The sequence below is a fragment of the Adiantum capillus-veneris genome, chromosome 11 (assembly GCF_014529385.1).
Source record: "Adiantum capillus-veneris isolate H3 chromosome 11, ASM1452938v2, whole genome shotgun sequence".
Classification (NCBI taxonomy): Eukaryota; Viridiplantae; Streptophyta; class Polypodiopsida; order Polypodiales; family Pteridaceae; genus Adiantum; species Adiantum capillus-veneris.
The window spans coordinates 130,539,048-130,552,081 of NC_140941.1; the positions used below are offsets into that span (position 1 = coordinate 130,539,048).

A 13,034-nucleotide genomic window follows, 5' to 3' on the forward strand; every position below is an offset into this window, starting at 1 on the left:
AAAAAGGTGTGGCCGCCTGTCCCAGTGTGACAGGTGGCTGTGTGTGTACGCGGCGTAAAACCCCAACCTTTTTAAAAGGGTAGATTCCCTTATGGAGAATTGATGTCTTTACCAGAATCAAAGTAATCAATTAAATATAAAATATAAAATATAATTGGGAGACGTTTGCGAGAAAATGATTTATTAATGTCCGAAAGGCTAAAAGTTTTAAAGGTTTGGCCCTGTGAGCCGTTGGGCAGCAGCCAGCCCCTTTTGCGTCTTCTCACACACACACACACACACACACACACGCGCACGCGCACGCACATACCATAGCCCAGTGTGCTTCATTGTGGGGTCTGCACGTAGGCAATGTGTGTAATTGCTGCAGTGGAAACCCTAACAGAACATTGAAACCCTTACAGAGTATATAGACTTCAAAACCCATTTTGTGGAACCCTAACAGATCATGGATACTCCAAAGCCCACTTCGAATCCCAACAGAAGAGGGTGCTGTAGAAGGGTTTCCTGCCCTCTTTTGCTGCATCGTTAGTGAATCAGACCGCAGATGAGTACTCCATCAACACCTCCCGACCACAGGTAAATTCTAACATACATAACAGAGTGAAGGAACACCATCTGAGGCTGAAACAGAACCATCATCTCATTGAATTAGGGTTTCCTGCAATCAGCGGGAGCTGCATTGTTGAATTCTCCAATTTCCTGCAGAGAAGAATCTTAGTTTAAGTTGCTTGTGGATTCCAACAGATAATCTCATTGCTCGACAATGAGAATTTTTGGAGCTCTCTGATCTCATCTTCAACGACATGTGAAAGGCATAATTACCTTTGTGTGCGAGGCAAGTTGATGGGCTTTTGCCCTTTCTGTGGTGTATCCCGACTGAGGTCTTCATGATGGGGATCACATGAAGGGCGGCAGTGTACTGCCATCCGGTGAGTGCAGTTTGTGCTGTGATGCCCATGAAAGAGAAGTGCTCTAGATAGTGAGCTGCAGCAGCCTTGTGGCCACAGATTAGTATCTTTTTGGCAAGCAGGTCCTTAGAGACCCAGTGGGCATCAAATTGAAGTTCGAGATGTGCAGAAGATTAGTTTGATTTCCTTCATTTTCGGCAGTAGTACTGTGGCGTTGTCCAAAAGTCATTGACTCATTTATGTAGTAGTATGTGGAACAGAGAGTCGAGTGGTGAACCAGGCTCGAGGCAAACCTCATCGGCCAATTATTTGGTCTACCTCTTTCTCTTCAGTGCGACTTTCATAGTCGTATTGCCTTACATGGGGAGCATATTAGTTAGCAGGCCAAGCAAGAAGGCAGACATAGTACAAGAGAAGCCAAAACTTGGCACATACAACAAGAAGACATACTCTTCCCCTCCTGCTTCTTATCCCACCATCTCCTCGTCGGATTATATGATGACACGTGTCTACGGCTCAGAGGGCAAATGCGACGCGCTGGAAGTTCTAGTCTTGGATCTTCAGAAGGTGGTCCAAGTTGAAAGAGAGAAGACATTGCATTTGGAAAATGAAGTTAGGGTTTTACAGATATCAGAGAATTTCCTGAAAGAGAGGATACAATATTTGGAGGACAAAAGCTGGGAGTCTCGAAAGGATAGCTATGCATCTTCTATGGAGGTGTTACTTCAAAATGCTCTTGTTTATGATGGCCGAAAGGATGGGGTGGACACGATTGTCCATGAGCTTTTGAAAATGGTTCAGGCGGAGAAGGACCGGACTTCTTCTTTGGAAAAAGAGATCAGAATCATGCAGAAGTCTGAGGCCATCTTGATAGAGAGGATTGATAAGCTTGAGAGCCAATTTTCTGTGCTATGTAAACAAAGTAACTTGTGTGATAGCAAAAATTGAGTCACAGTCTTTACAAAAGAAACAAGATATGTGCTTAGGTTAGGCTGTGCAGTAATGTTTATGCATGTATGGATCATCCTGGAGTTGAGCAACAGGTCACTTCGGTTGTGTGATATTTCTTTTGCGGTTGGGTGTTGTGTGCAGTTTTGCTAAGATAGCCGAGCAGAGCCCACTTAATCGGAATGTTTGCTGGGTCCACCAAAAGCACCATTGGTCGTGCATTGAATGTGTATTTGATCATGCCTAGAGATAATTCGCCAGTACGAGTGAGGAAAGTACCAACTTGTGGAAATCTACTGAATGTCTAACTACTTCTGCTTACAACTCTCTTTATAGAGGCCCAGTTGTGCCATTTTTTGGTACAAGAGGGGGAAGTCTTGGTTCTTTTGTAGTACAAAGGCTCGCAGACTATGTAAACATCTGAAAGAATAGTGGAGTTTCCCCCGTTGTGCACAAACTAACATAGAGTGAAGTACTCTCTCTTTGGGAGGTATTATCGTCGAGAGAGAGAGAGAGAGAGAGAGAGAGAGAGAGAGAGTGCTGTGTTCAGGAGAGATAGTTGTTTGTATTGATAAATTTGCTGAAGGGGATGGGATGAACAAAATAGAGGGTATGGTTATGTGTTCACTTTGTTTCTATCATTTTCTTGGTGTTATTTTGGTCAATTTAGCCATTCTCAGACCCTACCTGATAGGTGTTTTCCTTATTCTGTGACACTTGGTTAGATGTTTACATATCAAAGTATGCAAACTCTAGCAAATATGCCGAAGTTTGTGAAGGGCTTTGAAACGCAGCGCATGGAGGTGCTCTTATTGGTGTAAGTAGTTCATGTGCTAAGGGTCCTTGTGCCTCCTTTCTTGCAGCCCTTTCATTTTCAAGTACACGAAAGCTTCTGCGAAAGCCCTCACTCATGGGTGGTACCCTTGCTCATGCTCTTCTAATTTGCAGGTACCTTCATCATCTTGTTCATCTTCTCTCTCTCTCTCTCTCTCTCTCTCTCTCTCTCTCTGCTGCCCACTCACATGCTTATCCTATAGAACATCTTGGCTGACCACAAGTTTTTTGTATGGTGGCACCATACATTGAGTGTTGTAAGTTGTAACCCACAAAGACACTTAAGTAGCTTCGACTTGGAACACATCTCCCTTCTTTAAGTCTTGAGTAAGAATCACAATAAAGAATTTGAAACTAAGAAACGTTTGGTTTTGCTGTACCACAATAGGTCTCACTAAGTGTTTCAACCAAACTAGCTACTATAAAACACCATAGAGATACCCATGTACGAGGAAAGTCTTGTTCAAGATACGTAGTGCCCATGTAGGTGTTGTAGATGGGGTGTGGAAAGTGGTTTGGTGAAACAATGTTTAGAGTTGTTTTACATTATTTGTGTCACTTCTTGATGTCTCTCTTCGGTGAGAGTGGTATTTTCAACGGTGCGGCTGTTGCCAGTGATCCTTTTATTCACACTAGGGAGGTCATGTACGAGGAAAGTCTAGTTCAAGATGTGCAGTTTCAACCACCTTTGCCCATGTAGTGTTGTAGATGGGGTGTGGAAAGTGGTTTGGTGAAACAATGTTTAGAGTTGTTTTCCATGATTTGTGTCACTTCTTGATGTCTCTCTTCGGTGAGAGTGGTATTTTCAACGGTGCGGTTGTTGCCATTGATCCTTTTATTCACACTAGGGAGGTCTTTTTTTTTAAAAAAAAAGGAGAAGAAGTCTATTTACATGATAGATATCACTAGAGTTATGTGAAAGAGCCACGGAAGGGTTACTCCTAGAATCCTCTAGGGGGGTTCTCTGCTCTATTGGGAAGTGTACAACACTTAGGTTATTTTGCCATAGTCTATGTGAAATAAGTCTCCTAACTCCGAAGGGATGCTTGTACTTGCCTTAGAAAGTGGAAGCTTATTGTACCCCTTCCCTTCCACGTACAAGATTCTTCTGAAGATAATTAGTGTGGGGATCGAAGCTTTTCCTCCCATATAGATTCTTTGTTGTTAGACTCTAGGATAGATACATTCTAGAAAAGATTTAATTTTGTATGCAGTTGGGGCTAGGCATTTTCGATACGATTGTTTACTATTTTTCTTTGTAAATTTGAGGACAAGTACGACACTATCGATTTGGGAATGCTTTAGGGGACTATGCAGAGAATAGGCTTATCAAATGTGGTTTAATATCCAATCTAGCTACCATTCATGGCTTTTTTACTTGCTTGAAGGGTGGTGCCTTGAGGTTACTTCTCTTTTTGAAGGGAAGCATGAGATTACTGCAAGTCAAGGTGGATGGGTTGGTGTGCCATTCATGGCATACACATGCTTAGAATAAAATTAGCTTAGGACTTGATATTGGACACACAATACAAATAGAGTATAGTTGTAAAATGACAGACTTATTTTTTATTTAACATTATGTGCCTCTATATAGGCATATACAAAGAAGCAGCTTTTTGACACATAAAGCATATATGTGGCTTTCTATGCACAAACACAAGGATTGTAAGAGGTTCTTCACATGGGTTATTTACACATTACTTTTCTAAATGGAAGAGGTTGTTCACACAAGAGATGCAACAAAAGACCGCATTCAAACAATCTTCCCCTATGTGGGTTTTGTTGCATATCATACACAATATTATCATCTCCTCAAAACACAGTAGGGCGAGGCACACAAAACACAAGCCTCCCCTTGAACAAAAGTAGGTGGAGGCACACACAATCCTCCCCTACACACATAGAGGGTAAGGTACACAAAAGAGAATGCTCACAATATATCATCATATACCAAGCCAACATTGTTGTCGTTCTTGTCGTCAGAATCCTCAGTGGTAAGGTTGATTTTTGCTTTTCCTTTATCTTTGAAATGCTCTTTGTGATTGGTAATTTGTGAAGATTTATCTTTGAATCTACAATACTTTGTAGAATGGTTGTTCTTGCCACAAATGAGGCAAGGGTTAACTTCATAACAATCCTTTTGAAAGATGATTTGTTATGTCACAGTGTATGCAACTTAAGTTATTTTTGTTGTTGCGGTTGTAGCAGTTGGATGAGACAACAAAAACGCCATTTGTCTGTGGTTGATTATCTTTGAGCTTCTTTTCATGCTCTTGACGAGAGTTTATTACATCTTCAAGTTTAGGAACTGTGTCTTTCTCTTTAAGCACTGTTACGATTTGTCCAAAATATGTATCAGACACAGCTTTGAGAAGCACATCAATTTGGTTTTCATTTTCTACTGGCCATTTTATATATATCAACTGTGTGGAGATACTTTTGAGCCTATCGACAAAAGATGACACATCTTCTCTAGGCTCCATAAGCAATCCATAGAGTTGCATATGTAATGCAATTTTAGTATGCTTGGCAATTGCGCCAAAATGCAGCTCTAAGGTATTCCATGCTTCATGTGCAGTGGTGTAATCATCCAAATAATGCACAATGTTGTCATCAAGCGATGTGAGCCGAATGCCGAGAGCTTGCTCGTCTCTAGGTGCAAAGGCGCTAAGCTTTGTCGTGTTTCCACTCTATCACCTTCAGCTAGTGGCTTTACGACAGACCATAACTGCTTTCACATTAAGTAGCCCTTGGTTTTTTCCTGCCACGTGTGGAAGCCTTGGCCGGTAAATTTGTCAATGTTTTTCTTGTCCATTGTGGTGCACCCAAAGTGATGTGGAGGAAGGTCTTACTCTTTTTTGAGAAGAGCAGTGTCTAGTCCTTGTGAGCACTCAGACTCAAAGGTTTTTACAAATTATTTGTGAAGTCACTCTCCAATTTCATGGAGCACCTCTTCACAAAGCTCTCAATATGCTTCAAGATTCAAGAGATGTGGATTTGGGGGTTACAAAATTTTAAGACTTTTGTGTAGGGCGAGCATAAAGGATAATGCGAGACTTAAAGGGTAAGACTCGTGGGAATCTTTCTTGATCTTTGGAGGGCCTTGGTGTTTAGGGCCCGTGGGAGAGAGCTTTTACAAATATAGCTTATGGAGCCAATGCCCTTGGAGTCTACCCTATCAGAAAGGCTAAGAAAAAACTAGCATTGAGGTAGGTGGTGGGAACTAACCTTTGGGCATTGACTAGACTAAGCAGTAGGAGCCACTTGGGTGATGCTACTTGGTAAACTAGTGGTCGGCTGGCTGGCGCAGATGTCGAGTTAACCGGCCCGTGAGCACGAGGTTTGCAGGTGTTGATGAGGAGCCTCACTCAATTGGCTGCATGATGACCTGGCAAGGCCTACGTCAATGTTCTACAAGTGGTTGATGAAGAGCACCGCCAGGGTGATGTGGAGGAGCCGACAGCCGAGGGGGAGCAGGTGGGTGTGGTTTGAGAGTGACGCGAGGGCCGAGACAGCTTGGTATTGGGGTGGATGGGGAGAAATGACAATTATATTGGGTTTTGCACAAGTGGGTGAGCACTTACATCGTAGTGCGGTGATGTTGTTAGTTGGGGGTTCACAAAGATGGAGCAATAGGCGAGGTGGCTTAATTCTCCTGCCTATTGATTCATTCAATTGAGGTGAGGATGAATCAACACCAGTAATCGATAAAAAGAAGCACACAGGTGGTGAAGAGCCAAGATGCGTAGGCAAACATTGAGTATAGTGCAGAGGTGGGGTAGCCGCGAGGGGGGGGGGGGGGGGGGCTGTCGGCTTCAAGGTGTTTTCAATAATTGGGGATTCTCTCAGTAGACCAGGCTCCAAAAAAAGTTGTGGCCTCAAGAGGTGGATCCCACAAGTTTTGTTTTCATAGCCACACAACACACACATTGATATTGCAGAGAATAAGCCACAACACACACACACTCACAAATGGGAGCACAATTTTAATTTCCACAATTAAGAAGCTTGAGGGATTAAAATAAGTGTTGTAAAATGCAAACTTGAGAGATATCTCAAATTTGGGATAGAGCCAAGCAAATATACATATCCAATGCGTAATATTAATCTAATTATTGATGCTAATGATATGCCAATTACGATGCAAATATGAACAACCATTAAGTTCTCTTTCTGATCAGTTAGCATGGGTAGTGACACTGATAGTACGCATCCCATTACTAAAGGACTTCAAAAGAATAAAGTTAACGATGTAATTGACACGATAATTAATATGCAATGCAAAGGGGTGCTGAATTAACAAATGCAATGGCTAATTAGAGAAGGTGCCGACGCAATCTTCCATAGGGGAATTGCAAGTGCATAAGATCTAATTAGGTTAGAATATAATAATATAGCTAATTGCTCTGCTACCATTTGTAAGTCAAGGTGGATGGGTTAATGTGCCATTCGTGTCATAAGCATGATTAAAATAGAGTTATCTTAGGGCTTGATATTGGGCACATAGTACATAGAGTATAGTTGCAAAATGATAGACTTAGTTTTTATTTAGCGTAATGTGCCTCTATATAGGCATATACAAATAAACAAACTTTTAACACATAAAGCATATATATGGCTGCCTATGCACAAACACAAGTGGCTATGCTAGATTGTAAGAGGTTCTTCACATGGGTTATTGACACATCACTTTTTTAGGTGGAAGAGGTTGTTCACACAAGAGATGCAACAAAAGACCGCATCCCAATAGTTACTACTATTTGAAGCATAAGAGTGGAATCAGATATGAGAGAGAGAGAGAGAGAGAGAGAGAGAGAGAGAGGGGAAGAGCCAACCCTCTTCTTCACAATAGCACACTATAATAGATTAGTTCATGTGTGACTCATAAATTATATATCTACATAATTAAAGATCAACGGACATAAGTTAATAACGGATGATGGATGCCTGGCTTACATAGTTAGTAACCCAACATTATTCTCCCTTTTGATGGTCAATGTGGGAGGCGGTAAAACTATATAGCTTATACAATTAGTGAGGAATATTGTATCTTCGCCCAATTCCCATTTGTTGACAACATTGCTAATACCAATTGCTGAAGAGATTCTTAGTAAGTGTATCTGTTGCATTTGTCGATGTATGTATCTTCACCAAATCAAGCATCTTGTTTGGCAGGCAATCAAGACTGGAGTAATTTGCAACTTATTGTCCTACCAATTTAGACTGACGAGCTAGTTGTTTCTACATGTTGTCTTGCATGAGGGTTTGCCAATTTCAATTGTTCTAATTTGTGCTTCTTTGACTATGGACTATGATGGGTAAGTTTTGGTTGAACATTTTCAGCACCATTTCTTGCACTTTCAAGAATATCATCAGCAATTTGCTGCTGACCAGTGGGCATACACTACTGTCCAAAAGGTACATCTTTCCAAAAAATAATTCTTTTAACTTCTTCAATCCTTTGAGATTGTTTGTGCATGCGATCCTCCCGAAAGATTACATCATTGGCACAATTCTTTTCTTTTTGGGATCCCATAATCTATAAACCATTTCACCATCGTCACTATATCATAGGAATAAACACTTACAGGACTTTGGATCCAACTTGTTGTGGTCTTCTTTATACGGATGTTCACAAAAGTGTCGCAACAAAAAATACTCTCAAATAGGCATACAAAGGTGGCTTGCTCGACCATGCTTCCTAGGAAAATACCCCACCCAAAGACCTGTGTGGCGATCGATTAATCAAATGTACGACTGCATAACAGCCTCTGCCCAAAAAACCATGGGGTAACGTAGCATGAGATATCCTACATTTGACTTTGTCTTGAATAGTCCAATTCACCCTCTCTGGAACACCATTCTGGGGTGGATTATGAGGTGCAGTCATCTCCCTCTTTATCCATTTATTGTAATAAAGGTCCCAGAAAGACTTTGACACATACTCACCCACATTGTTAGAGCATAGAAACTTTACCTTACTGCTGACATGATTTTCAACAAGTGCCACAAATTGTTTGAACTTATCTAGAGCCTTATCCTTATGATGGATTTGATATACCCAGACCTTTCGGGTAGCATTATCCACAAAGGTAACAAAATAGTGCTTTCCCCCTAGAGATAGCCCTAACATCTTGGAATATACCAATTCCAAGGGAGAAGCCTTCAATGAAAGAGATTTCTTGTGAGGATTTTGAGCATGCTTGCTATAGATGCAATGATCACAATGGTAAAAATTAGCATACCTCAAACACAATAAATACCCCAAATGAGAAAGCACCTTTATTCCGATTTGACTCATGTGTCCCAACCTATCATGCCACCAGGAAACACTTGACTACTCGGTTATGGCGACTACATGGTCCCTCACACTAGATACTTTCAATGGATGTAAAGTGTCACTTTTAGGACCTCTAGCAATGATCTTAGATCCCTTGCTGATTTTCCACTCGCTATCCCCAAAAGTAATGAGATGGCCATCAACATCTAGCTGCCCAATTCTTATCAAGCTCTTCTTGAGCTTGGATACTTGCCTCACATGATGTAATGTAAAATCTAATCCATGCTAAAATTTTAGCTACACACTATCGATTCCTTGAATATGACATGCATGGTTGTCCTCCAAATGAACAACACCGTGTCTGCTAGCATTGTAGCTAGAGAACCATTCCTGATGTGGTGTCAAATGGAATGAAGCACCTAAATCCAAAATTGAGGTGTGCATGTCATTATAAGAATTAGCAACCAGAAGTTGTGCACTAAAAGAAGAAGTAAAGAGAATATCATTGACACTGTCCACATGACTGACTACATTGATTTCCTCTATATTAACCGTGCTCTCTTTTCAGATTGACCATCCTTTTTGTCGTCCCTGCTATCATCAGCCTTTTTACCCTTACCTTTCTCTTTCTTCCACTTAAAGCAATCACACTTAAAGTGTTCTTTCTTGCCACAGTGATGTCACTCAACATCTTTTCCACGAGATTGCCTATTGCCTCTGTTTTTTGATTTCCCCTTTTACTGAGATCTACCTCTAGTATGCAATGCAATGTAAGACTTATTAGTTGAAATATTCTGTCTATTCAGGACCAAGATGACCTTTCTCTAAATCTTGTACATTGATGCACTGACAAAGACTGCCTGCAAACTCTGATGCTAAACCATATTTCTAATGCTGAACCATAACTTTGCTACCAATCCAAGCTCATCACACCAGTTGGTGAAACCAATGCTTTGATACCAGTTTGTAAGGATTGAGTGAAGATAGAATTGCAAATTCACACTTAGCAGTCTTCTCAAACTACAAAATCAAACACAACACTCTAATTGAACTGTGGAATCAAACACATCAGTAAAGTGATTGAGAAGCATGCACAAAAGATGAGGAAAAGTTAGAGATGGAGAGAATAGATTTGACACATAATTTGTGGGTACAAAAGAGTTGTATCTCTTTCCAACCTTAGGGTCTAAGGGATGTTCTTCATGAGGAGAACCATGGCCGCAAAATTGGGTGCAAACCGTAGACTATTTATCCGAGCAAATGCAAGAGGTGTGGCTAAGTGTGATGGATAGAGGACAACCAAGAACAGCAAGAGGCAGGGCAAGGCCGTTTCCTGGCAAGTGCTACAATTGTGGAGAAGAAGGAAATTATGTGCTGGATTGCCCTCATTTTTCCAAAGAAAGAGGTGGTATTTACCCTTTGTTTGGTAGAGATAGAGGTCAAATAGAGTTCAATGGCTTGAGAGAGAAGGTGATTGAATCCAATGCAACCAGATCTTCTAGATGGCGGTGAAGTCACTAGGGTGAACATCATTGGAGTGGATAAGTAGGATGTTGAACTTTTGGCCAACAAAAGGGTTAGGGATGAAAGGGAAATAGAGACCGAGTGGGAGACTAAAGCTCGGAAAGGTAAAGAGAAGGTGTACAAAGGCAGGGAGCAACCAAAAACTAGTAAAAAGAGAAGGCATCACAAGATCAAACAGGGTGATTTCTAGCTAGGACGCGGCTACCCCAAATATGACTTGGTAAGTGATGTGAAAAGCCAAAACGATAATATAACTTTTGTTCAGTTGTTGGCTTTGAATCCTAAGTTGAGGAGACAGTGGTCTATGAGTGTGAGCACGAGGTTGCCAAAAGCTAAGGACAGTGTGCACGAGTGCAAAACATGGCCTTAAGGGTGGGTAGTATAGCATACGTTCTTCCTCTTGTGGGCAAAGTCGTCAAAAAGAGGATGCAGGTACATGCCTATATAGACAATGAAGCACATGTTTGCATCATGAAGGAGGCTGAAATGAGAGATGCAAGTGTTAAAGTAGTGGCTAAATTAAATGTGCACATGAGGATGGCTAACCATGCTAAAGACAGGTGTTTGTGCATGGCTCAAGACATGAGAGTGAAGGTGATGGGCATTGAGTGCCTAATCAATTTCTTTCTGATGAAAGAAGGTGATAATGTGTACCTTATCATCTTGGGTAGGCCATGGTTACTTGCAATAGGTGCTAAGCAGGATTCGGAAAGCAAGGTGTTCACCTTGCCCTGACAAAGAGAGAGGGAGATAGGTGGTACTTGATTTGAATACCAAAGAGACCCGTTTCCATCCTATGGCAGCAAAAGATGAGGATGATACAACAAACTATGAGTACGATACTAAGACAACCTATGATGAGGGCTATACAAATACATGGGAAGAGGATAGCAAGGTTGATATGCTGAAGATAGATGCCAATTTGTTTGGTGTCATCGTAGAGGGCTCTCATGCAATAGAGGAAATGAAACCGTAGGTTTATGGCATAGGTGTGGAAGAAGTGGCCAATATGTTGAGCGAGGATTTTACCAAGCAAGAGAGAGAAGGTTATGTCCAGCTGTGTGCCTCTTTTCCAAATCTATTTGTGATGGAGTACAAGGATATGTGAGGAGAAAAGGGTGTAGAGCATAAGATAGTTCTCAAGGAAGGGTACAAGCCAAAAGCACAAAAGCTACGGAGATTCAAAAGGAAGCCCTTTGACAGGAGATCAACCAAATTTTGGATGCAGGTATTATAAACCCAATGAAGGAGTCAGAGTGGGTTTCCCCGGTGGTTATAACTCCTAAGAAGAATGGGAAATGGAGGGTGTGCATTGACTACAAGCCATTGAATGCGGAGACCAAGAGGAGTTATTATCTCTTGCCGTTTCAAGATGAAATCTTAAGTCAGGTGGCCCGGCCAAGGGAGGTACTCAATCATGGATGGGTATTCAAGGTACTTTTAACAGGGACTGCATTTGAAGACCAGTTGAAGCCGACATTTATCTCTCCATGGGGGTGCTTTGCCTATTGTAGGATGCCATTCATTTTGGTAAATGCCCTTGGAGGGGTCACTTCATAATTATGTGACTATCAAGTGAGTGCAACAAAAGGGGTTATTAAATTTCATATTTTCTCACATTTTCACATATAGAAGGGTACCATGAAATGTAATTGAAAATAAATTTACAGACTAAGTTTGAAAAAGGTGTATTTAATTTTTTAAAAATTCATAGATAAGGAGTTTTATGAATAGTCCTTGAATGCACAAAAGATACACAATTTATACATCGTGACCCCTAGTAAATGCCTATGATACTTTTCAGGATTGGATGAGCAAGATGCTTGGTCCTTACCTGGGCAGGTTCATTAGGGTGTTTATGGATGATATAGGGTGCTATAGATCAAGGGTGGATCATTTGTCAAAGTTGCAGCTATGTTTTCAGAGGCTTGATGAAGAAGGAGGTCAATTGAATCCCAAGAAGTGTAAGCTAGCACAACCTCATCGTAGTTGTTGGGCCATGTGGTGTCGTAGAATGTGATTGAAGTGGATCCAAAGAAGGTCAAGGATCTAGTCTTGATGGAGCATTCCTAGTGTGCAAATTTTGGCCTTGTTTGTGCATAAGCTAAAGTATTTGTCACATTTTTTTGGATGCTATCATAATACATGTATCCCCTTCAAAAGAGGGCTCAATAGGTTCATGGCTTGCATGGGACGAAGAAGCTCAAGAATCTTTTGACAAGGTGAAGGAAATCTTGTGTCAATTGCTGACGATGTGTCCTCCCAACCAAAAGGACTATTTCTATGTGTCTATAACTATAGGTACCGTGGCTATTGGGGCAGTGTTATTGAAAAAGGTAGGAAGGATCTATAAGCCTATCTACTTTGAAAGCAGGGTGATAAGTCCCGGAAAGGCAACCTACACCAAAGCGGAGCAGTGGGTCATGGCATTGGTTTTTGCTTGCATGAAGTTTAGAGTGCACCTCATTGTGTAAAAGTTTTATGTGTTGATGGCTAACCATATGCTACCTGAAAAGTGGTGTTGCACTTAAAGTCAG

The 13,034-nt window shown here is 41.2% G+C and overlaps 1 protein-coding gene across 1 annotated transcript; it reads left to right on the plus strand.

The window, feature by feature from the left end:
* Nucleotides 1–227: 227 nt before the first annotated feature.
* On the plus strand, nucleotides 228–2,316 carry LOC147448009 (uncharacterized). Its single transcript, XM_086523907.1, has 2 exons — nucleotides 228–579; nucleotides 748–2,316. Exon 2 carries the CDS (start codon nucleotides 1,161–1,163, stop codon nucleotides 1,857–1,859), a length of 699 nt encoding a protein of 232 aa, XP_086380033.1. The 5' UTR covers nucleotides 228–579; nucleotides 748–1,160; the 3' UTR covers nucleotides 1,860–2,316.
* The last annotated feature ends 10,718 nt before the right edge of the window (nucleotides 2,317–13,034 follow it).